The sequence below is a fragment of the Nycticebus coucang genome, chromosome 2 (genome assembly GCF_027406575.1).
Source record: "Nycticebus coucang isolate mNycCou1 chromosome 2, mNycCou1.pri, whole genome shotgun sequence".
Classification (NCBI taxonomy): domain Eukaryota; kingdom Metazoa; phylum Chordata; class Mammalia; order Primates; family Lorisidae; genus Nycticebus; species Nycticebus coucang.
The window spans coordinates 109,537,080-109,563,249 of NC_069781.1; the positions used below are offsets into that span (position 1 = coordinate 109,537,080).

Here is a 26,170-nt window from a genome sequence, read left to right on the forward strand (position 1 = left end):
CGGATGTACCGTGCAAGCACGTGGGCGGGACCCATCCGGAGGAGGGCACAGGGGCGGGTGCGGACCCGGAGGGGTGCGGAACGAGGGCGGGGCGCCGGTGGCACTGCTGGTTAGGCTTCTGTAGGCGGGTGCCGCGCTGTGGTCACTGCCTCTGCATCTGGGGTCGCGGTGTCTGCGAGAGTCCTCTCCCAGACCGAACTCTCCTGCTCCAGCTCCAGGCTAGGCCTGGGCCGAGGTCCGGGCGGGGCCCCAAGTCCGGGCGCAGCTGGGGAATCTCCTGAGCTGCCCGAGTGCCCGGCGGTGGAGCTCACGGCCGCCCGGCTGCAGGTGATCATACAGGTGTCTTCGGGCCACAGGTGGCCGTGCAGCCTCGCCATGGTGGATGTACTGGGCGGGCGGCGCCTGGTGACCCGTGAGGGCGCGGCGGTGGAGGCCGAGACGGCGCTGCAGAACAAGGTGGTGGCGCTGTACTTCGCCGCGGGCCGGTGCGCGCCCAGCCGCGACTTCACGCCGCTGCTCTGCGACTTCTACACGGCTCTGGTGGGCGAGGCGCGGCGGCCCGCTCCCTTCGAGGTGGTCTTCGTGTCGGCCGACGGCAGCGCCGAGGAGATGCTGGACTTCATGCGGGAGCTGCACGGCGCCTGGCTGGCGCTGCCTTTCCACGACCCCTACCGGCAGTGAGTGGGGACTCGGGGGGGGCGGGGGCCGCCGAGCGCGTCGCCCCGGTGTCGCCTCAGGCTTCCCCCTAAAGCTCTCTGAAGCTCCTTCAGATTCCCCCTTCCGGGTCTGGTCTGCTCGGGTTAATCACGCTCAGCCGATTGTTTCAACTTCCTTTTAGGACAGGGAAGGTTCCAGACTAGGTTCGCAAAACCAGAGCGTCTGCATCCCCACGGAACTTGAGGAGCACTAACGCTGACTCTCCCGAGTTTCTAATTCCCCTTGTCTGGGCTCCGGAGATCCGCATTTTCACAGAGTCCTGGGTGGTGCTGTTGCTGTGGGTGGGTGGACCTGTCTCCGGGAACCACCCGGAGCAGGGCCGCACCGCTGCATCCTCCTCCTGATTTGTATGTGTCTGGGGGACGGGGGCCACCGGGATGACCACTGCCTGGGGTCTGGGAGCAGGTGGGGGTGACCAGGAGGTCATAGCCAGTGTGACGGGCACCCGCAGCCCAGGCCACCGCTGGAAGAGAGGGGCCGAGAGCTCCACGGGCAAAGAACCCAGGTGCTGGCCACCTTTAGGGTTTCATTCTTACTGCAGTGATGGAGTTTCATTATTAATTTCATTAATGTAAATGTAGGAAGAACTAGGAGGAGGCAGAGGTCAGAGGTGACAAAAATTTCTCTGAAAGGACCTTGGACCCCTTCCCTCCTTTAGAAAAGAGGTGTTCAGGTGGGGAACCCTCAGCTCTGTGTGGAAATTTTAGACTTTGTGAATGAACTACAGGTTGAACATAGTGCTTCACTGGTTCCAGGAGGGGAGCAGATAGGGGCACGGATTGGCAGAGAGGAAGTATGGCAGGGGATGCATTGTTCTGGGCGCTGGGGTCTCCTGTGGTGTAAGTGTCCAGACTTAGTTTTAAATTACACTTCATAAAAATACATCATCCCAATCAACCCCTTAAGACAGTGATTTTCAACCAGTGTGCGGTGAGAGGATCTTAGGTGTGCCACAAAGATTTTAAAAGATCATTAATTAAAATATTTTTGAAAGAAGTTCAAAGCACAGTAAGTATATTCTTTTTCTTTCCTTTTTTTTTTTTTTGTAGAGACAGAGTCACACTTTATTGCCCTTGGTAGAGTGCTGTGATATCACAGCTCACAGCAACCTCCTGGTCTTAGGAGATTCTCTTGCCTCAGCCTCATGAGTAGCTGGGACTACAGGTACCCACCACAATGCCCAGCTATTTTTTTGTTGCAGTTTGGCCAGGGTGGGGTTTGAACCCGCCACCCTCGGTATATGGGTTCGGCACCTACCCACTGAGCCACAGGTGCATCCCTACTTTTTTTTTTTTTGATCAACTAATAATTTAAGTGTGCCTCGAAAGTTTAGCTGTAGGTTCAAGTGTGCCATGAGATTAAAAAGGTTGAAAACACTGCCTTTAGGTATGGATGTGTATGGCTGGATTTTACTTTACAGAGGCCAATTTCACGTTTCTCTGGAGATTATCATTCAGTTGTACATTAGCCCTAAAATTAATTGTTATGGTGGTGGGTGCCTATAGTCCCAGCTACTCATTTCCCTTCTGGAAAATGAGAATAGGAAGCTAACTTTGGAAAGATCTCTAGAAGAGTTAATTAACTGGAAGAAGTCTGATTATTCTGGTTGGGCCCCCACAGCTCAGTGGTTAGGGTGCCAGCCACATGCTCTGGGGCTGGTGGGTTCAAGCCCAGTCCAAGCCTACTAAACAAACAAACAAAAAAAAATAGCAGGGCATTGTGGCGGGCACCTATAGTGCCAGCTACTAGGGAGGCTGAGGCAAGAGAATTGCTTGAGCCCAAGAGTTGGAGTTTGCTGTGAGCTGTGATGCTAGGGCACTCTACTGAGGGTGACAAAGTGGGAGTGTCTCAATTAAAAACTAAAAATAAAAACAAGTCTGATTATTCTCCTTACACATGATCTTTCTCTCTCTCTCTCTCTTTTTGAGACAGAGTCTCACTATGTCACCCTCTCAGAGTGCCCTAGCATCACAGCTCACAGCAACCTCAAACTCTTGGGCTTAAGCAATTGATTCTCTTGTTTCAGCCTCCCAAGTAGCTGGGATTATAGGCACCCACCACAACGCCCGGCTATTTTTTTGTTGTCGTTGTCATTTTTGTTTAACAGGCCTTGGCTAGCTTTGAACCCACCAGTCCCATTGTATGTGGCTGGTGCCCTAACCACTGAGCTATGGGGACCGAGCTGAGTCTTGCTTTCTTGCACCCAGGAACGTGTGATGGCATCATAGCTCACAGCAATCTCAAACTCTTGGGCTCAAGCCATCTTCTTGCCTCAGCCTCCCAGTAGCTGGCACTATAGGCACCTGCCACACACCCTACTATTTTTTTTTTTAGAGATGGGATCTCCCTCTTGCTCAGGCTGGTCTTGAGCTTCTCAAGCGATCCACCCACCTTGGCCTCTGAGATCTTACCACATGATTCGGGTGATTATGAATGAGGCAGGTTGGAAGCCAAGCTGCTCAGCCCTCCAGATGGGTGACCTGCTTCCTGGAGGCCTCACACCAGAACTATGAAAGTCTTATTGGTGATAAATCTAAGTGACAGGTAATTTACTTTGCAAAGGATTCACTCAGAATCCCGTCAAGTGCTTAGGGGCAGAAGTTATAGGTAGCTTTTGAAGGAACACACTTAGTTTTGAAAGGGAGACAGACAGGTGGTGATGTAAGCAATTAGGCACAGAGCTAAGATTTACCCTCTGGGTGATGACAGGTAAGCTATTTTATTTTTGAACATAATGATACATCATCAGGGTTGATCTGACACACAAAGGACTTTGCATGCTGATTTCCTGCCTCATCTTCCAGATCTGCCATTGAGGTGCAGAGTCTAGTGCTCCTGGTTCTGGGGGCTGCCTTTCTGCCCTGACCCCTTCCTCTCTGAGGGGAAGGCCAAGGCCCCCTGGGGCACACACACTTATCTCCGCTGATGGTCTGGTCAGGGTCTGTGAGTTCTAGGTGGATCCAGAGAGCAGCTTATAGGCACAGGGTGGCAGTGGGTTCTGGGCATCTCAGCCTTGCTGGCCTGATCTTGGCCTAGTTTTTGTCCTCAGAGGGGATTTTCTTTTTGTGAACTTAGCTATTTGTCACTACTCTTTTCCTGAGTGAACTTTGTGAACCTTTCATTGTCATGTGTAAGCTGGGTCGTGGAATTTTACGAGCTACACCCTAAATTCTACTTATCCCAACCTAGATTTATGGAATCAGATCATGAACAAAATAGAAATAGCCATCTCTGAGAAAAACAAAGTATATGTAAGAACAAAAATAAGCATCCAAGAGGCACTTTGGGAAATTGCTAATATGTGCGGACCACAAGACTTTGTGGTTGGTGTTGTGGAGAGGTAGAGCCGAAAACAGTGATGTTACTGGAGGGTCTTGGGTGGGTGAAGGGTGAAGTGACCTCATGCTGCTGTCCCTCGGAGGCCTAAGGGCATCACACACCCTGCACTAAATTCTTGGTGATCCACCTGAGTCAAGGGAGAAGAAAAAAAGCAGGTGCTTTCAAACACATCACTGTGTAGCACCCTTGGGGTCACCCTTGGCATGGCTGAAGGCAGGTGACAGCTACAGATACCTCTGTGGGAAGGAGGTGGCTAGACCCTCACTTTGTCCTCAGAGTTGTGCAGATCTCAGCTTTTCTGGTGTCTCCCTGGTCCCAAACACACAACACAGTGCCACCTTCAATCCCCAGAGAGAGACCTGCTTATTGACATCCCTGAAATTGGAGACAGGTGTTTGGCCAGGGCTGTCAATTCTGTGCCCAAGTACTGAGAGGAGGGGCTGAGTCTTTCAAGCCTTAATGTGGAGACAGATTCCAGCACTACCTGGTTGCACTGTTTTCAGGATGAGGTTTCTCTTGCCCCATCCTTTCCCCCTTCATTTCTGGGTTTCTGGGTAAAACTCACTATTTGCCCAAGAACGAAATAGCAGGTTCTAAGTTCACCAGCAGTAATTCCTGTCAAATGCTGCTATTCACAAGATTCAAGAGCAGTCGTGACTTTATATGATTTTAGCATAATTGTCTCATAATAACTCTTGTCCTCACTTGGCCTCTGGAGTGTCAGGGGACCTCAAGGAGGACTGGAGGGGGTCTTCCCTTCTCCTGCTGGGTCAGGCTCTGACTCCCCGGCCATGGCTGGTGTTGAAACACATCATCTTCCAGGCAGTCAAGTTTGTGTTTGATAGAAAAGAAAATTGGAGGCTGGGTGTAGTGGCTCTTGCCTAGCACTCTGAGAGGCAGAGGCAGGTGGATTGCCTGAGCTCACGGGTTCAAGACCAGCCTGAGCCAGAGCGAGACCCCATCTCTAAAAGTAGCTGGGTACTGTGGTGGGTGCCTATAATTCCAGGTACTTGGGAGGCTGAGACAAGAGGATTGCTTGAGCCCAAGAGTTTGAGGTTGCTATGAGCTGTGACACTACGGCACCCTACCAAATGCCACAAAGTGAGACTCTGTCTCAAAAAGAAAGAAAGAAAAGAAAAGAAAAGAAAATTGGCCAGGACTTCATTTCCTGGGTAGGGAAAGGATCAGTAGGGAAGAATTGGTGCTCAAGCCAATGATTCTTAGCTCTGTCTTTCCACTCCTTGTTTTCTACCTCCTCTTGGGCCCTCTGGATTCAACACATCCACTGAATCCTCTGATTCTGCAGCTCCCAGGTCCTTCTCTGTTCTTCTGCCCATTGCTGCTTGCTCCACTCAGGCGTTGGGCTGTTAGAACATTCCCCTAAGTCAGCGGTTCTCAACGTGTGGGTTGCGACCTTTTTGGGGGTCAAACAACCCTTTCACAGGGGTCACCTGAGACCATCCTGCATATCAGATATTTACATTACAATTCATAACAGTAGCAAAATTACAGTTATGAAGTAGCCAATGAAAATAATTTTATGGTTGGGGGTCACCACAACATGAGGAACTATATTAAAGGGTTGCAGCATTAGGAAGGTTGAGAACCACTGCCCTAAGTGCTCTCCAGGGCCTTGGTGTCCTCATCTAATTTGCTGTCAATTCATAGACCGCTCTGAGCCAGCCATGCCTTGCTCCAGGCCTACAGGGGTTTCCTGAGTTCCCATTGCCCACTGGACAGAGCCAGGGATAGTTCAGTACTGGACACAACAGGGAGCATGTTTGGGTGGTGGTTGGAGCAAATGAGGAAAGGACAGTGCTTTAGAGAGATTTGCTTGGCAGTAGTCTGCTGCTGGCTGAGATGGAAAGACTGGAGTCAGAAGTTGCCATGGCAACCCAGAAGCACAATTATGCCAGGGACAAGGGTGCGGTTGGGTCAGTGAAGCCAGGGACTAACATTAATTGTTACAGTGCTTGTGAAGACAAGGAGGAATTGGGCTCTTGAATTTTCCTGAAATCATTAACATGCTCCTGATAATGCTCTTTATTCCAAAAAAATTCTATTCCCTGGGGGCACAGGTCAGTGCCCAAAGGGGGTCGAGATGACTTCAAGGAAGGAGGGTGGCTACCTGCATCTCTTATTTAGCTCCAAGGTCACATGTGTCCCCCCCGTCAGGGGCTGCCAAGGTGGGGATTGAGGACTGACACTGCATGTCTCTCTGAGGATCAGCTACAGCAACTAAAGGCCGCCTTAAGCCTCCTTATTCCTCAGCATGCAGCTCGCAGCTCACCTGCTGATTGTGTCAGGGCTCCATTTGATGTTGCAAGTGCTTAAAGCATCAGCAGCAGTAGCTCAAAGAGCTTGAATGGTGCAGGTTATGGGCTGGCTTAACTGAAACATGCAGTAGCCGAGGCCTGGTCTCAAGGGAGGCTGAGGCTGCCCAGGACGCAGTTTTCTGGCTTGCCTCCTGTCATGTCTGTGTCATGGTTGCACTGCAGGCCATGGCTACCTGGCAAATCCAGTCTCTCACAGTTGCAGAATGGCTGCTGTGTCTTGGACCGCACATTCCCATACATTCCTCTTTTCTAGCAAGAGCTTATGGGGCCTCACTGGTTCTGAGTCTGCTATTTACCCATTTCTGACTAGTGTAGCCAAGGGCCAAGAGATATGCTAACTGAACAGCTAACCCAGCTGGAATGAAAGGTGAGTCCTTCCCACCTAGTAAAAACAGCCAGTGTTTATTGAGTACTTATTGGGTGCCAGGCCCCATCTTTCATAAAGCCCTCAAGTATTAATCAGTTTAATCCTCACAGTAATCCCAGGAGGAGGATTCTATTATTCCTGTGGTGCACATGAAGAATCCAGATACAGAGGTTGTTAACTAGCTTGCCCCAACCTCATAGCTGATTCATGCTGAAAAATGGAAGAGCATTTTTCTCTTCCATTTTTCTACAGGAGGGTCTGATGAACTGCAAACCCCAGGCCCTTACTGTGGAGGGCACTGTGCTTAGCCTTGCACCACTGCCTTCTCTCCCTTCCCTCTTCCTGGTCAGTGCAGGGGCTGTGGACAGCTGTTGGAGCTTCCTGCAGAGCCGGTAAACTTGAGCGTCACCCACAGGCTCTCAGCTGACCCCAGGGTGAGGCTGGGAGACCACATTTCTGGTGAGTTCCCAGGTGATGCTGATGCTGATGCTGCTGGTCCCAGGGCCCCACACTGAGAAGCACTATTGCTCTGGACAGGGCTGAGCAAAGGCTGCTGTGGGGACCAGCATCTCCCAGGGACCTGCCAGGAGTCAGATGCTGAGTCAGACCTAAAAGCTGCTGCTGCCGACGATACCCCAATGCCCTCAGTGCCCACCATTGGCCCTCCAGAGGCTACTCACAATGTCAGGGGTGGGCTTCCAAGTCCCTAGGATGACAGAGCCCCACCAGACCATCAGCTTCCCTTTTTCAAATGTAGCATGCTCTGTTTGCCCTATCTGGCTGCCCAAATCCTGGAGCTCAAATAATGATTTGCGAAACTATGAGATAAAGAGCTTAAATTAGGTCATTGACCATTTTGTTGCGATTTTTTTTTTTTTTTTTTTTTTGAGACAGAGCCTCACTTGCTGCCCAGGGTAGAGTGCCCGTGGTGTCAGCCTAGCTCACATAAACCTCAAACTCCCGGGTTCAAGCAGTCCTCCTGCCTCAACCTCACAAGTAGTTCGGACTACAGGCCCTAAACACGGCACCCAGCTAATTTTTCTGTTTTTATTAGAGATGGGGTCTCACTCTTGCTCAGGTTAATCTGGAGCTCCTGAGCTCAAGCAATCCTCTTGGCCTCAGCTTCCCAGAATGCTAGGGTTACAGTCATGAGCCACCAAACCCAGCCTTGTTGCGGTCTTTATTCAAAGAGCTACCTAGGGGGGCACCTGTAGCTCAGTGGGTAGGGCACGGGCCAAAACTCCAAGGCTGGTGGGTTCAAACCCTGCCTGGGCTTGCTAAACAGTGACAACAGCAACAACAGAAAAACAGCTGAGCATTGTGGCGGGCGCCTATAGTCTCAGCTGAGGCAAGAGGCAAGAGAATCGCTTAAGTCCAAGTGTTTGAGGTTGCTGTGAGCTGTGATGCCACAGCACTCTACCCAGGACAACAGCTTGAGGCTCTGTCTCAAAAGCAAAACAACAACAACAAAGACCTACTTTAGCTTGTTTAAATTTTTTTTTTCACATTTTTGTCCTATGCCCTTGGGAAAGCTAATTTCTTTGGCATTTCAAATTTCAGGTGCAGTGCAGGATTCTTAAAACACTAGAAGGAAGGCTGGATACAGTGACTCACACCTGTAATCCCAGCACTCTGGGAGGCTGAGGCGGGAGGATTGCCTGAATTCATAGGTTTGAGACCAGCCTGAGCAAGAGTGAGACCCATCTCTAAAAATAGCTAGGTGTTGTGGTGGCGCCTATAGTCCCAATTACTTGGGAGGCTGAGGCAAGAGGATTGCTTGAGCCCATGAGTTTGAGGTTGCTGTGAGCTATGAGGCCAAGGCATTCTACTGAGGGTGACAAAGTGAGACTCTGTCTCCAAACAGACAGACAAACAAACGAAAAAACTAGAAGGGGACATCATCTCTGCCATATCTCTCATGCCCACTGCTGTGGTTGCCAGACCTGTGCAGGCTCCGCCCTGCTGAGATCCCTGGGCTTGGGTTTCTAGTACCTCTATCTTGAGCTCTTGCGGCTGCTCAGGAATAGGTCAGTATCCCCTAAACCTACCATTTGATACAAATTTGTGTCTGCTCTGTGTTTGAGGCTTTGGTTTATTACTACTGCTAAACGTGTCTTTTGTATTTTGTGTGGCAGTTTTTATAGAGTAGTTTACATGTTTCTTCATCCCACTTTTTCTTTCCCTCCTCATGGGAGTGCTTGGACACCATGGGAAACAGCTTCTGGAGCTGCTCAGGTGGGGGCCGTGCATGCTGGTTCTTTGGGAATGGGCCTGTCCTGTCAGCTGTCGTGTGTCCAGTGAAAGGCTGTGGCCCTCCTGCAGCGTCCCTTTGAAGAGGGTTCAGTCTACACTGGGCCTGTATAGTAACCAGCCCTGCTGGATTCCTGACATCCTTGTGCCTTCTCTTTTTTTCTTAGGTCTATCTCAGTAGAGATTTATTTTGTATTTTAGTTTTCTTAAGAACCATCCTTACCCCATGTTGATTTTCACTGGTTCATTACCTATTTCTGTACTTTCTGTTCTCAATCTTATTTTGCTATCTTTTTTTTTTCTTATTATTGTTTGGGATTCATTGAGGGTACAAAGAATTAGGTTACACTGATTGCATTTGTTAGATAAAGTCCCTCTTATTATTGTGTCCCGCCCCCAATATCTTTCTTTCTTTGTGTTTGCTCCACCTTTATTTTTCTGGCTTTTTAATTAAATTCATAAGTCATCTATGGATGAGTTTTAGATAAGTGTGTTTAAATGAATTTACACTTTGGGATTTGTAGTATATCTCACATTATTCTATTTATTTTAAATATTTTGTCATCTACATTGGCATTTAACATATACCATATAATTAGTTTTTAAACTAATCCTTAAAAATGATTTCTTACTGGGTTCCAGTTCCTTTATACTTTATGATCTTATTCAGTGGTCTGCTTATCATTGATCACTTAAAATTTATTTATTAAGATTTCCTTTGTGTGAGCGGCGCCTGTGGCTCAGTCGGTAAGGCGCCGGCCCCATATACCGAGGGTGGCGGGTTCAAACCCGGCCCCGGCCAAACTGCAACCAAAAAATAGCCGGGCGTTGTAGTGGGCGCCTGTGGTCCCAGCTACTCAGGAGGCTGAGGCAAGAGAATTGCTTAAGCCCAGGAGTTGGAGGTTGCTGTGAGCTGGGTGAGGCCACGGCACTCAACCGAGGGCCATAAAGTGAGACTCTGTCTCTACAAAAAAAAAAAAAAAAAAAAAGATTTCCTTTGTAGCGGGGTGCAGTGACTCCCACCTGTAATCCTAGCACTCTGAGAGGCCAAGGTCGGTGGATAACCTGAGTAAGAGCAAGACCCCATCTCTACTAAGAATAGAAAAATTAGCTGGCGTTGTAGCAAGCACCTCTAGTCCTAGCTACTAGAGAGGCTGAGGCAAGAGGATCTCTTGAGTCCAAGGGTTTGAGGTTGCTGTGAGCTGTGATGCCACAGCATTCTAGCAGGGCAACAAAATGAGACTGTCTCAAAAAAAAAAAAAAAAAAGATTTCCTTTGTAACTGAGAACATGATTGGTTTTGTCAAAGCTTCATGGATTGTTTGGAAACAAAATATATTGTCTTACTTGAGTGCAGGGGACCATATAAGCAGTCCTTGATGGATGTATCAAGGGGAAATTTAGCAGTAGGAGAGTCTCAACTATGTTTTTCCTTCTGTGCTCAGCTTCACAGTTATCAGGTTCACAGATTGGGGAAATCAGATTACCCCAATCATTGAGGCCCTTTTGACCTGGCCGTGGTAAACAGGATAGGGATTTTTCCCTCAGCTGCCCTGTTTTCAGGGAGGCAATCCTGTAAAGTTTATGGGGTGAATTGCAAGACTAAGATGGAAAATGCTCCTTTCTCTAAGTGAATACAGATAATTCTTTGAAGAGGCCACTCACAGAGGATGGTAAAATGTAGCTAAGAAATGTAGCATCTATAATAATGCTACTTGGTGCATCATTGAATTTGTAGAGTAGAAAGTCTGATAATAAGACTTTGGATTCATTTAGAACTTAAGGAAATTTAACTTTTGCCATTATATGTACTCAATATTTTCCAACCTCTTAAGATGTTGGGAAAGGGCTCGGTGCCTGTAGCTCAGCAGCTAGGGTGCCAGCCACATACACCAGAGCTAGCGGGTTTGAACCCAGCCAAGGCCTACCAAACAGCAATGACAACTACAACCAAAAAGTAGCCAGGTGTTGTGGCGGGTGCCTGTAGTCCCAGCTACCCAGGAGTTTGAGGTTGCTGCAAGCTGTGACGCCACAGCACTCTACCAAAGGCAACATAGTGAGACTGTCTCAAAAAAAAAAATGTTGGGAAGGATATAACAAATTATTGGTTTATTTCTGGGTTTAGACCTGTATTGTCTAATCTGGTAACCACTCATCACTTGTTAGCAATTACACTTAAATCAAAGGTTAATTAAAATGGAAATAAATTAATAATAATAATTTAAAAAAAAAGTTAATTAAAATGAAAGCTTCAGTTCCTTATTTGGAGTGCCTCATTTGGAGTGCTCCCTGGCTGTGGGTGGCTGATTACTGTGAATTCATGACTACAGGCGGTTCTCTAGGGGCAGGGCCCAGTTAGAAAGGACAGCACCAAGAAGAAAAGGAGTCCCCTAGCCACACGGGAGTGGAGGGGGTGGGGGGGTGGGAGGGGAGCAGTGGGTGGGGCAAGGGTGGGTGTCGAAGTGCTAACCCTCTGGTGCCCCTCTTCTCTCCTGCAGTGAGCTGAGGAAGAGGTACAACATCACGGCCATCCCCAAGCTTGTGGTTGTGAAACAGAATGGGGAGGTCATCACCAACAAAGGGCGCAAGCAGATCCGGGAGTGGGGGCTGGCTTGCTTCCAGAACTGGGTGGAGGCTGCCGACATCTTTCAGAATTTCTCCAGCTGAACTGGGAGGGATCTCAGAGGGCCAGGACAGGTGCTGCAGAGGAGCGTGTTGGTTTCCCCTCCTCTGTTTGCGTTACTCCATTGTAGTATCAGAGCAGAAACACCAAGCTGGGGTAGAAAGTAAGTCAGCTGTTGCTCAGGAAATAATGCCCTCCCTGTTTTGATTCTACAGCCTGTTTGTAGTTACTTCTTTATTCTTTGCATAGCTTTATCCTGTGCTTAAGAAGGACCCTCATGTCTTTACACTGAGCTATCTGAAATCTATGCAAAACATTTATTTGTACAGATCTCTTCAGGTAAAATGATGTATTTATTGATATATTTCTTATAATCTATTTTAATAGTATGCTTTTACTACTGTATTGAAAAAGTTTTTAGATTGTACGCTCTAATAAACAAGTCTGTTTCCACCTTGAGCAGCCCTAATTGCCTTCTTTTTCATTCCAAACAAAATGCCAACAGGAGGAAAAAGAGTTAGGCAACAAGTATCATGTGTAAACTATTTGTTTTATTTATGTAGTTTTTAATTATGTGTTGTCTTGGAATTTTCTTCTCCTTGTTTTCTTTTCTTGTACTTATTTTTAATAGCATTGCCATGTCCTAGAAAGTAATGAAATGTGAAAAAAAATTTGCATCTTCAAGATCCAACCTCAACATTTCCTAAAAGGTAGTACGTTGCATCCATACACAATCTTTACTAGCACAGTAGAGCCCCTGTACTTAGCTACCTCCCTACATTGACCACCTCTTTAACTTGACCTAATTTTCATAGATCAGACATGCACTATATGTACATATCAGCACAGTAGGCCTAGTTCCTTATGTTAATGACCTCCGTATATTGACCAGTTAATTACAGTCCCTTGGCTGGTCAACTTGCAGAAGTTCTACTATAGAAAGAGGAAAATTGTCAAAAGTTCAAATTACCAGCCGCCTCTGTGGCCCCTCGCTGGCTGGCTGGCTGGTCATTCTGGTTTCCAACATCACGCTGATCTGGTTGTAAGAATACTGGATAGCCACCTCTAGCCCAGTTACCAATTGCTGATCTGGTCAGCTTTCTGGGTCCCTCAGCTGGGAATGTGGAGCAAAGCTGACTCCCAGTAGGGCCCAGGAATAGCAGTGTTCCTCAAATGAGGCGGCTGTGGAAAGGTTTGCACTCTGTGAGCTGGGCCATGCCGTGGTGGCAGCTTTTGCTCTGCATTTTTGGTTAAGACGTAAGCTGTTGGAGGCTCCAGTAGCTCAGTGGGTAGGGTGCCGGCCACTTACACCCAGGCTGGTGGGTTCGAACCTGGCCCAAGCCAACTAAATAATGATGACAACTGCAATAAAAAAATAGCTAGGTATTGTGGCGGGTGCCTGTAATCCCAGCTACTTGGAAGGCTGGGGCAAGAGAATCGCTTAAGCCCAACAGTTTGAGGTTGCTGTAAGCTGTGATGCCACAGCACTCTACCCAAGGGCGACATAGCGAGACTCTGTCTCAAAAAAAAAAACAAAACAAAAAGACATAAGCTGTTAATTAGAACAATCACCCCCACCCCACCCTAGGTTAACTTCCCTCCAGTGAAAACTGAGATCTGACCTCACTGGGGCACTGTGGGTTGACGACTAAAGATGTATTTGAGCTAATTTAATCATCTTGCTTCAAGAATAAATTATGTGGGAATTCAATTTTCTTCCAAAACCTATTTATTTAATTTCAGCATTTTTTAGTCATATGTTCTTGGGGGATGGGTAGACATAGCTTGCCTGTAGGATGTCCACAAACTGTGTGTGTGTGTAAACCACATGCCCAGACTTTTCTTCACATGTGGAGAAATATCTCTCCTGTTAAATATGCTTGTAAGTACCACACGGAATCCAAGAACCATGCTGATTACCGAGGACTGGAGCATCTGACTTTGGGGCGTGTGGAGGGAGGGAAGAGGATTTGAGCCTTCTTCCGCTACAGGAAGAGAGTCGCCCTCTTGTGGCCATTTCTACAGGTCCCTTGTGCCATTTGTATTACAAAAGCAGTGCATGATTGTTGTAGAAAACAGTCCTATTGGTCGGGCAGTGCTGGTGGCTCAGTGAGTAGGGCGCTGGTCCCATATTCTGAGGGTGGAGGGTTCAAACCCGGCATGGCCAAACTGCAACAAAAAAATAGCCGGGTGTTGTGGCAGGCGCCTGTAGTCCTGGCTACTCGGGAGGCTGAGCTAAGATCATGGCCTAAGCCCAAGAGCTGGAGGTTTCTGTGAGCTGTGACGTCACAGAAGTCTATCAAGGGCGACAAAGTAAAACTCTGTCTCTAAAAAAGAAAGAAAGAAAAAAGAAAACAATCCTACCATCCAGAGCCGCTAGGCATGTTTTAGTGCATCTGTAGGTCCCACTACTGGCATGTACCTTTTCACATTGTGTGCATTGCTTTTTTTTTTTTTTTTTTGAGACAGAGTCTCAGTCACCCTAGGTAGAGTGGTATGTGACATCTTAGTGTCTTAACTCACAGCAACCTCAAACTCTTGGGTTCAAGTGATCCTCTTGCCTCAGCCTCCTAAGTAGCGCTGGTACTATAGGCACCCACCACAACACCCAGCTATTTTTTAGAGACAGAGTCTTGCTCTGGCTCAGGCTGGTCTCGAACCCAGGAGCTCAGGCAATCCACCTTCTGGGCCTCCCAAGTGCTGGGATTACAATCTTTAGCCTCCATGCCCAGCCGGACCATCTCTCTCTTTCAGGAGAGGCCCAGCTGCTGGTGGCCCAGAGGGATCACGTGCAAACCCCAGAAAGACTGGCTCTGTGTACTTCGGGGGTGGGGGCAGCTATTGAGAGAAAACACACAACCCCATCACACACACATCACATAGGCATCCCTAGAGGAAGGAAGAAGGATGACAGAGGGTTGGTAATTAGGAGAACCCACACTCTGCTGGGCTGGACTGGCTTAGGCTGACTTGCAAACATAGTAATATACTGTTTTTTCTTAAGATGCTCTCCTTCCATTAGGGTATCTTATGCTATTTTTTTTTTTTTTTTTTTTTTGTAGAGACAGAGTCTCACTTTATGGCCATTGGTAGAGTGCCATGGCCTCACACAGCTCACAGCAGCCTCCAACTCCTGGGCTTAAGTGATTCTCTTGCCTCAGTCTCTCAAGTAGCTGAGACTACAGGTGCCCACCACAACACCCGGCTATTTTTTTCTTTTTTTGCAGTTTTTGGCCGGCGCTGGGTCTGAACCCAACCACCTCCAGTATATTGGGCCAGCACCCTTCTCCTTTGAGCCACAGGCACCACCCTCACCCGGCTATTATTTTTTGGTTGTAGTTGTCATTGTTGTTTGGCAGGTCCTGGGCCAAGTTCGAACCCAGCAGCCCCAGTGTGTGTGGCCAGCGCCCTAGCCGCTGACCTACAGGCGCCGAGCCTATGCCAATTTTTTTTTAAACAATCTTCACTTTATAAGCTGTCCAGAGCTTTTGAGTCACTTTGTAAAGTGGGATTACTTTCCTTACCTGCATTTTTGGTTAAGAATTTTCTTATCTGATTATTTGCTTTGTTTTTTATTTAATTCTTTTCTTTTCTATGGGCCTGCTATGGTCTGAGTGTTTCTATCCACTATAATTTGTATGTTGAAGCCCTAACCCCCAAGGTGATGATATTAGGAGGTGATAAGGTCAGGAGAGTGGAGCCCTCATGAATGAGATTAGTGCCCATATAAAAAAATGCCCCTGAGACACCCCTCATTCCTTCCACCGTTTGAGAACATAGATGAGAAGGTAATATCTGTGAACCAAAAGCAGGCTTTTAGCGCCAGGCATGGTGGTTCATGCCTGTCATCCTAGCACTCTGGGAGGGCAAGTTGGGTAGATTGCCTGAACTCACGGGTTCAAGACCAGCCTGAGGGAGAGCAAGACTTTGTCTTTAAAAATAGCTGGGTGTTGTGGCAGGCGCCCATAGTCCCAGGTACTTGGGAGACTGAGGCAAGAGAATCACTTGAGCCCAAGAATTTGAGGTTGCTGTGAGCTGTGACACCATGGCACTCTATCAGGGGTGACCAACTGAGACTTTGTCTCCCCCTTCCCCCCAAAAAAGAAAAGAAAAACAACAACAAAAGCAGGTCCTCACCAGATACTAAATCTGCTGGCACCTTTACCTTGGACTATTAACAATAAATTCCTATGAGTATAAATATCCTTGTTTAGTATTATTCTACATGTAGCAGCCTGAACTGCTAACTAAGACACTACCTATAAGTAGTCCAAGCCAAGCCTTCCACTGGTCATCTAAATCTCCTCTTGAGATACTCAGACACATCACGTGGTCTGCTTATTCCACCTTCTTAAGCAAATCTCTTCTGGAGTCTTTTGACATCTCTGTGGTTCTGGTGAACATGTGCTGGGTGCCTTGGCTGTCAACCTGGCCTTTGGAACTATCTCAGGGCTATTCCACATCTCTCTCTCCTGCCTGGAGTTCCTTGTTCTTGTTATTCTCTTTCTTGGTTTATTCCCTTGTTTTGTTGGAATACATCCTTTAATTAACTTCCTAGGAAGGTGATAGGCAAGGCAAACTTTTTGAGGCCTTAAGTATCTGAAATGCCTTCAATGTACACATACATATTGCATGCTCGGCTGGTGTCAAATCTAGCTTGATAGTACTTTTCCTTCAGTGATTTGAAGGCACTTTCCCATGGTTTTCTTGTTTCCTTGTTCTGGGTGAGAGGTCTGGCTATACCAAGACCCCTGACCCCGTGAGTGTGGCCTTTTCCTCTCTGTTCAAACTCATCAGATTTTTTCCTGCCTGTGGTTCTGCACTTCCATTTTTTAAAATATATTTTTTATTTCAAATTAATATGAGGGTACAAATATTTAGGTTACATCATTCTCACTTCCAGGGTAAAGTTCCATTTGTAAAAGAGCCTCTCATTCAGGGGACGTGTTATACACCATCACAGTGTGCACATTAGGTGAGATTCCACCTCATGCCCTCCCTCCTTCTGCCAATCGCCCTCCCCTTCCCGCCTCCTTCTACCCCCATATCAGACTATATTTGTGTTTTATTGTTCTTATGAGCGTGTGATTGTTTATGTATTGATTTCATATTAGTATGGAGTACATTGGATATTTATTTTTCCATTCTTTCAATACTTCACTAAGAAGAATGTATTTCTTTTCTTTTCTTTTTTTTTTTTCAGCCGGGGCTGGGTTTGAACCCGCTGCCTCCGGCATATGGGGCCGGCACCCTACCCCTTTGAGCCATAGGTGCTGTCTAAGAACGTATTTCAACTCCATCCAGGTAAATGTAAAAGATATAAAGTCTCCATCTTTTTTTAATGGCTGAATGATATTCCATGGCATACATATACCACAGTTTGTTGATCCATTCATGAGTTGATGGGTACTTAGGTTGCTTCCATGACTTGGCAATTATGAATTGAGCCACGATAAACATTCTGGTACAAATGTCTTTGTGTTAAAATGATTTTTGTTCTTCTGGGTAGATACCTAGTAATGGGATTGCAGGATAAAATGGAAGATCTACTTTTATTTTTTTTTTTTTTGTATTTTATTTTATTTTATTTTTTTAAGACAGAGTCTCACTATGTCCCCTGGGTAGAGTGCCGTGGCATCACTGTTCCATCTCCAACTCCTCTTAAGCCATTCTCTTGACTCAGCCTCCCAAGTAGCTGGGACTACAGGCGCCCGCCACAACATCTTGTTATTTTTTTTGTTGCAGTTGTCATTGTTCTTTAGCAGGCCTGGACCAGGCTCGAACCCTTCAGCCTCGATACATGCGGCCAGTGCCCTACTCATTGAGCGACAGGTGCCAAGTTGGAAGGTCTACTTTTAGATCTTTGTGGATTCTCCATACTTCTCTCCAAAAAGAGAGAAAGTTCTACACTTTCATGATACCTTAGGGAGCCTCTATTTTTACCCTAGTGCCTGGCTCTGGAGAGTTATTCAATCTGGAAACACACAACTTTATCTCTAGGAAATGTTACAGAAGTATTTCGTTAGTTTTTCCCTCTTCTGTTTCTTGGTTTTGTCTTTCTGCAGCTCATGGTATTTGTACGTTCGTCTTTCCAGACTGGTCTTCTAATTTCCTTAATTTTTCTTTTCTGTCTGCCATCTCTTTTCATTTTTGTTCTACTTTGCGGGAGATTTCCTCAAATTTATCTACCAGCCTTTTTATCTGCTATCACAATTTTTTTTCTTTTTTTCTTTTTTTAGTGGTAAGGTAGGACTTTTATTAGAAGTTAGAAAGGGGGCGGCGCCTGTGGCTCAGTCGGTAAGGTGCCGGCCCCATATACCGAGGGTGGTGGGTTCAAACCCGGCCCCGGCCAAACTGCAACCAAAAAATAGCCGGGTATTGTGGCGGGCACCTGTAGTCCCAGCTACTCGGGAGGCTGAGGCAAGAGAATCGCTTAAGCCCAGGAGTTGGAGGTTGCTGTGAGCTGTGTGATGCCACGGCACTCTACCCGAGGACCATAAAGTGAGACTCTGTCTCTACAAAAAAAAGAAGTTAGAAAGGAATACAGAAGAAGTAGAAAGCACCAGAGCTTCTGGAAGGGGGAAGAACCAAAGAACTTCAGGAGTCTCCACGTGGACTCTTTTATCTAGGGGTTTTAAGTCTAGAGTGCTGTCACAATTTTAATATAAAGAGTTGTTTCCTGGGCAGCGCCTGTGGCTCAGTGGGCAGGGTGCCAGCCCCATATATAGAGGGTGGTGGGTTTGAACCCAGCCCCGGTCAAACTGCAACAAAAAAATAGTTGGGTGTTGTGTGGGCACCGGTGGTCCCAGCTACTCAGGAGGCTGAAGCAAGAGAGTCACCTAAGCCTAGGAGTTGGAGGTTGCTGTGAGTTGTGATGCCACGGCACTCTACCGAGGGCGATAAAGTGAGACTCTGTCTCTATAAAAAAATTAAAAAAAAAAAAGAGTTGTTTTCTGAGTGGTTTCTGTCTCTCCCTTCTTTCCCTCTTTCTCTTCCTTTCTTTCATAGCATTCTGTTCCAGTTCTATGAAAGCAGTATATTGTTTCTCTCTAAGATTCTTCATCATACTTGAGACACAGTCTTGCTATGTTACGCTTGGTAGAGTGCTGTAGCATCACAGCTCACAGCAACCTCAAACTCCTGGCTTAAGCGATTCTCTTGCCTCAGCCTCTCAGATAGCTGGGACTACAGTGCCGTCACTACACCCAGCTATTTTTTGTTGTTGTCATTGTCATTTAGCTGGCCTGGGCCAGATTCAAACCTGGCTCCCTTGTGTATGTGGCTGGCGCTGTAACCACTGTGCTATGGGTTAAAACCATATTGTTAAATATGTTTTGTTTGCTAACTATGTTAGCGTAGTTTCTGTTAGCCTGAGTTGCTTCCCTCTCCTCCTTTGTTCTCCCTCCCATTTATTTTGTGAGGGGCTGAGTCACTCAGTGGGTTTGGTAACTCTGAACTCTCCCGTAAAGTGATTTTTTTTTTGTTTGACACAAAATCTTACTTTGTCACCCTAGGTAGTGTGCTGTGATGTCACAGCTCACAGCAACCTCAAAGTCGTGGGCTCAAGTGATTCTCTTGCCTCAGCCTCCCAAGTAGCTGGGACTACAGGCACTGACCACAGTGCCCAGCTACTTTTAGAGACATGGTCTCACTCTGGCTCAGGCTCAAACAGTTCAAAAATAACATGATAATTTAAATGTAAGCAAAAGATCTGAATAGACATTTATCCAAAGGAGATAGGCAAAAGTCCAATAGCATGATAAAAGGTGCTCAACATCCTTAGTCCTTAGTGATTTTGCTGAGGGCCTCTTATTGGCAGAGATTTCTCTTTCTGACTGGTCATATTAGGAAAAAAAAAAAAAATCCTGGCTCAGCACCTGTAGCTCAAGCAGCTAAGGTGCCAGCCACATATACCAGAGCTGGCAGGTTCGAATCCAGCCCGGGCCTGCCCAACAACGATAACTACAACCAAAAACTAGCCAGGCGTTGTGGTGGTCCTGGCTACTTGTGAGGCTGAGGCAAGAGAATCGCTTACGCCAGGAGTTGGAAGTTGCTGTGAGCTATGATGTCATAGCACTCTACCCAGAGTGACAGCTTGAGGCTCTGTCTTCAAAAAAAAAATCCTATCTTCTATTGAGAGAGGATACCTGGGAAAGGTGAGTTCTAGGACAGCAGACATCTTCTCAAGGAGACCCTGAGGATACACCTACAGGGTCCTCTCCATGGTGACTCAGCTCTTAGGAGTTTGTAGACTTAAATTCCTGGAACCTGGAAATTTCCACTTCTGTGAAATCCTGTAGTTCTGTGGGGACTAGAACAGCATCCCCCCCTTAATTCAAACTGACCAATGAGAAAGGTACCTGTGGCTTGAAACTTTTTGACTTGAGATCAAACGGGAAAGACCAAGCCAGTTGGGAGTGCGGCTGTTTCAAATTATTCTATGTCATTTGCTCTGCCAGTTGAAATAGAGCCCTTCATTCTATAGACATGGTTTTGGGTGCTCTTTCTCTCCATTGGGCCTCATCTTCCTGCAACACTATAAGGAGGTGCTACAGGAAAGTGGTTCACCAAAAAGGGATCCATTTGGAATTCAACTGGGTCCTTGGCTTCCTGTGAGAAAGAATTCAAGTGAAAGTAAGTTTTATTCAAAAGGTAGGTGATTAGGGTGGTGCCTGTGGCTCAAAGAGTAGGGTGCCGGCCCCATATACTCGTGGTGGCAGGTTCAAGCCCAGCCCCCACCAAAACTGCAAAAAATATAAATAAATAAATCCAAGAAGGTAGGTGATCTGCTCCACAGAGTACAGGCTAGTTCTCCCTGCTGGGAAGGACAGTTCCTTTGGTTCTTTTCATTTTTTTTTTTTTTTTATTTAAGCTAAGGATGGCTGGGCATGGTGGCTTAGTCCTATAATCCCAGCACACTGGTAGCCTGAGGCAGGTGGATTGCTTGAGCTCAGAAGTTGGAGACCAGTCTGAGCAAGAGGGCACCCCATCTCTAAAAAAAAAAAAAAAAAAAAAATTGCCCGGGGTGTGCGGGCGCCTATGGTTCCAGCTACTCGGGAGGCTGAGGCAAGAGGATCACTTGAGCTCAAGAGTTTGAGGTTGCTGTGAGCTATGACACCAAGGCAAAGAAAGTGAGACTTTGTCTTAAAAAAAAAACTAAGCAAAGGTTTAATTATAAGCTAAGCAGGGAAAGATTATTTACATTATTTCTAAAGGGGCTAGTGATTTCCTAGAACTGGGAACCCTTCCCTTTCTTTAGAAGGTTCTTTCTGGAACTGTCATGGTGTCATTGATGGGGATTTCTTTAGCATGCTAACATATTATGACTAAGGTATGAAGAGATGCAGGTCAATTTCCTTGCCATCTTGGTTTCTACCGGGTCTCCACTTGTTCTCTCACCACATCCTGTTTTGTTTTGTTTTGTCATAGAGTCTCACTATGTCGCCCTCAGTAGTATGCCGACAATCACAGCAACCTCCAAATCTTGGGCTTAAGTGATTCTCTTGCGTCAGCCTCCCAAGTAGCTGGGACTATAGGCACCTGCCACAAAGCCTGGCTATTTTTCTGTTGCAGTTGTCATTATTGCTTAGCTGGCCAGGGCTGGGTTCGAACTCAACAGCCTCGTTGTATGTGGCTGATGCCTGATGCCGTAACTCACTGTGCTACAGGGTGCTGAGCCCATATCCTGTTTTTGATCAGGGTGGTTATGGACTTTTGTCTCTGTGTTAAACAGTGCCTTCTGGTTCCCTATTTTGGCTGCCAGTATTCAGGGAGCTGGCTAGAAGCACACATTTTCATGAAATTATCCTGATTTTACTTTGGTATCCTTACTTTTGTGAGTAAGGAATTCTCAAAACCCAGATAGAAGTACAGGCATTTTAGAAAATCAGGTCAGAAATCAGCAATCCCCTCCCCAGATTCCTGGAGTGCAAGGCCAGAGTTCTTGGAAACACCCTACCCATAATATTTTTGTGTGTGTGTGCAGTTTTTTGGCTGGGGCTGGATTTGAACCCGCCACCTCTGGCATATGCGGCCGGGGCCCTACTCCTTTGAGGCACAGGCACTGCCCTCTACCCATAATCTTTACCCTAAAGCTATGCCTATAATTCTGGCCCAAATTAGAGAAGAGCCCTGGGCGGTACTCCAGGCTCACTTTCCCATTTCAGCTATATCGATAAGGGTAATAAAAGCCTTTTGCAACTGAGTGGGAGTTGAGCTAACACCTGGTCAGTCTTCATTCTCCTTTTCCCTCTATTAAAGTCTTTCCTTGTGGCTCAGCTCCCGTAGCACAGTGGTTACAGTGCCAGTCACATACACTGAAGCTGGCCTGGGCCTGCCAAAGAACAATGACAACTACAAGAAAATAGCAAGTGTTGTGGTGGGCACCTGTAGCCCCAGCTACTTGGGAGGCTGAGGCAAGAGAATCACTTAAGCCCAAGAGTTTGAGGTTGCTGTGAGCTATGATGCCAGAGCATTCTACTGAGGGAAAAATAGTGAGACTCTGTCTCAAAATAAATAAATAAAATAATAAATAAAGTCTTTCCTTGTCTCTACACTGGCCTCCTCTCCTTTCTTATGGACCCTCACTCCACCCTGGTTCTATGCCAGAACCTCTCAACTTTCAGCTACATATTTCCCAGCCAAGACAGCCCCATTTGTCTCCCCAAGGGTGGTAAATGCTAGTCGTTCAGGGTCTGGAGGTGGGAAGGAGCCTAGTGATCTAGCAGCTTCATGAGCAACCTCCCTAATTGGCCCATGCCTTTCAGGATTCCTTGGAATAAACCAATTGGTTCTTGCGTTTCTCAGGCAGCCAGGACCACTCTTGTGGGGCTGTAGAGTCAGCTCTAAACATGTTTTTGTTCTTGTTTCCTCTTTTGTTTTTACCATCACTTAAAAAAAAAAAATCTGTTTTTATTTTTATGGCTCTATTAAGGAGTGAAATTACTTGCATGTGTTCAAACTGCCTATTTGCTTGATTGTTGAGAAAATTTAATTTTATGTTTGCAATGCCACAAGGAAGATTTCTTTTAAAATTTTATTTAATTTAATGAACTGATGAAATGCCACATGAATCTCTTTTCCTGCTTTGAATGTGCATGCCTAACCTTCCCAATGTCTCCACATTGCGATGACAAGTTCAGTGTTTATTTCCATAGTATCTATCTGAATTTGCCATTGGAGTGTAAGAATGAGAATAATTGCACCGGGTGGTGCCTGTGGCTCAGTTAGTAGGGCGCCGGCCCCATATACCGAGGGTAGTGGGTTCAAACCCGGCCCTGGCCAAACTTCAACAAAAAATTGCTGGGTGTTGTGGTGGGCACCTGTGGTCCCAGCTACTCTGGAAGCTGAGATAAGAGAATCGCTTAAGCCCCCAAGAGCTGGAGGTTGCTGTGAGCTGTGATGCCATGGCACTTTACCTAGGGTGACAAAGTGAGACTCTGTCTCTAAAAAAAAAAAAAAAAAGAAAGACTTGGTGCCTGTGGCTCAAGCAGCTAAGGCACCAGCCACATACACCTGAGCTGGCGGGTTCGAATCCAGCCTGGGCCTGCCAAACAACAATGATGGCTGCAACCAAAAAGTAGCCGGGCCTTGTAGCAGGCACCTATAATCCCAGCTACTTGGGAGGTAGGGGCAGGAGAATCACTTGAGCCCAGGAGTTGGAGGTTGCTGTGAGCTGTGATGGCATAGCACTCTACCCAGCGTGACAGCTTGAGGCTCTGTCTCAAAAAAAAAAAAAAAATAGAGAGAGAGAATAATTGTACCAATTGAACCCAACTACTTTACATCAAAGGTGGTAAGTGAGTGGCACAGTTGCCCATAACTAAGATCCCAAAGAACAATTTTAATGTGGGTACCACGACTTGTAAAGTCTAAAATCCTGGGTGATAATCCCTCTACTCCATGTGAAATCCACCTATAATCCAGTCTCCCATGGGGCCCAGTCCTGCCTTCAAACAACCTGGTAGGCCATAGTAATTAAAAAGACATTCCAATTATTCCTTCCATCAGTTGAAAAATAATAACAACTCATGGCTACATTATCTAAAATTCTCCTGTCTTTTCCCCAAATCTCTCTCCAGAGTCTTCTACTCATCCCTGAGGCCCAGCCCACATGGCTCTGCTCCCCTTCTCACTGGACTCCTTGCTACAACAGCAAGAAGTAGCACATCTGGTTGAATCTGCACTGCTTCGCTTGTTCTCCTAATGCTGGACTGGTCTGACCCAGAGGATTTTCCTACCCCGTTTTCCCGAAAATAAGACATCCTCCGAAAATAAGACCTACTTACAGGAAAGATAAGACATCCCCTGAAAATAAGACCTAGCGCATCTTTGGGAGCACACCTTAAAATAAGACACCGTCTTATTTTTGGGGAAACAAGGTAGTAGGGGGGCAGAGGGGAAGTAGAAAGTCTTACCAGGCAAAGAGAAAATTTTTCTTTTTTGCTATACGTTGAGTAAGAATGTTTCCTTTATCTATTTTTTTTTTAATTTTTTTATTAAATCATAACTGTATACAATGATATGATTATGGGGCATCATACACTCACTTCATAAACCATTTGACACATTTTTATCACAGTGGTTAACATAGCCTTTCCGGCGTTATCTCAGTTACTGTGCCAAAACATTTACATTCTACATTTACCAAGTTTCGCAAATACCCCTGTAATATGCACCACAGGTGTGATCCCACCGATTCCCCTCCCTCTACCCACCCCCCCTTTCCCACTTCCCCCTATTGTTAAGTTGTAGCTGGGTTATAGCTTTCATGTGCGAGTTCCAAATTAGTTTCATAGTAGGGCTGTGTACATTGGGTATTTTTTCTTCCATTCTTGGGATACTTTACTAAGAAGAATATGTTCCAGCTCCATCCATGTAAACATGAAAGAGGTAAAGTCTCCATCTTTCTTTAAGGCTGCATAGTATTCCATGGTATACATATACCACAATTTATTAATCCATTCGTGGATCGATGGGCACTTGGGCTTTTTCCATGACTTAGCTATTATGAATTGGGCTGCAATAAACATTCTGGTACAAATATCTTTGTTATGTTGTGATTTTTGGTCTTCTGGGTATATGCCCAGCAGAGGAATTACAGGATTGAATGGCAGATCTATTTTTAGATCTCTGAGTGTTCTCCATATATCTTTCCAAAAGGAATGTATTAATTTGCATTCCCACCAGCAGTGCAGAAGTGTTCCCTTTTCTCCACATCCACGCCAACATCTCTGGTCTTGAGATTTTGTGATATAGGCTAGTCTCATTGGAGTTAGATGATATCTCAAAGTAGTTTTGATTTGCATTTCTCTGATGATTAAAGATGATGAGCATTTTTTCATATGTCTGAAGGCCGTGCGCCTGTCTTCTTCAGAGAAGTTTCTCTTCAAATCCCTTGCCCAGCCTGCGATGGGATCCCTTGTTTTTTTCTTGCTGATGTGTTTGAGTTCTCTGTGGATTCTGGTTATTAAACCTTTGTCAGAGTTATACCCTGCAAATATCTTCTCCCATTCTGAGGGCTGTCTGCTTGCTCTGCTTACTGTGTTCTTAGCTGTGCAGAAGCTTTTTAGTTTGATCAAGTCCCAGTAGTGTATTTTTGAAGCTGCTTCAATTGCCCGGGGAGTTCTCCTCATGAAATACTCACCCAGACCAATTTCTTCAAGGGTTTTCCCTGCATTCTCCTCTAGTATTTTTATAGTTTCATGTCTTAAGTTTAAATCTTTAATCCAATGAGAGTCTATCTTAGTTAATGGTGAAAGGTGTGGGTCCAATTTCAGTCTTCTGCAGGTTGCCAGCCAGTTCACCCAGCACCATTTGTTAAATAGGGAATCTTCTCCCCACTGAATGTTTTTAATTGGCTTGTCAAAAATCAAATAGCGGTAAGTAGCTGGATTCATCTCTTGGTTCTCTATTCTATTCCAGATATCTACTTCTCTGTTTTTGTGCCAATACCATGCTGTTTTGATCACTATCGATTTGTAGTAAAGTCTGAGGTCTGGTAGTGTGATTCCTCCTGTTTTGTTTTTATTTCTGAGTAATGTCTTGGCTATTCGAGGTTTTTTCTGATTCCATATAAAACGAAGTAATGTTTTTTCAAGATCTTTAAAATATGACAGTGGAGCTTTAATAGGGAGTGCGTTGAAATTATATATTGCTTTGGGTAGTATGGACATTTTGATAATGTTGATTCTTCCTAGCCATGAGCATGGTATGTTTTTCCATTTGTTAACATTTTCAGCTATTTCTTTTCTTAGAGTTTCATAGTTCTCTTTATAGAGATCTTTCACGTCTTTTGTTAGGTAAATTCCCAAATATTTCATCTTCTTTGGCACTACTGTGAATGGGATAGAGTCCTTAACTGCTTTTTCAATTTGACTGTTGTTGGTGTATATAAAGGCTACCGATTTATGAATGTTGATTTTGTAACCTGAGACGCTGCTGTATTCCTTGATCACTTCTAGGAGTTTTGTAGTAGAGTCCCTAGTGTTTTCCAGATACACAATCATATCATCTGCGAAGAGCGAGAGTTTGATCTCTT

At 45.9% G+C, this 26,170-nt stretch overlaps 1 protein-coding gene across 4 annotated transcripts; it reads left to right on the plus strand.

Moving 5' to 3' along the window:
* On the plus strand, positions 1-24,119 carry NXNL2 (nucleoredoxin like 2). 4 transcript variants are annotated; one of them, XM_053578678.1, is made up of 2 exons: positions 1-677; positions 1,769-2,979. In XM_053578678.1, exons 1-2 carry the CDS (start codon positions 376-378, stop codon positions 1,863-1,865), a joined length of 399 nt encoding a protein of 132 aa, XP_053434653.1. In that variant the 5' UTR covers positions 1-375; the 3' UTR covers positions 1,866-2,979. The 4 variants fall into 4 exon arrangements, with proteins under 4 accessions (XP_053434653.1, XP_053434645.1, XP_053434640.1 ...); XM_053578670.1 differs by lacking the exon at positions 1,769-2,979 and adding an exon at positions 23,712-24,119 and having other exon boundaries at positions 3-677; XM_053578665.1 differs by lacking the exon at positions 1,769-2,979 and adding an exon at positions 3,052-4,067 and having other exon boundaries at positions 4-677.
* The last annotated feature ends 2,051 nt before the right edge of the window (positions 24,120-26,170 follow it).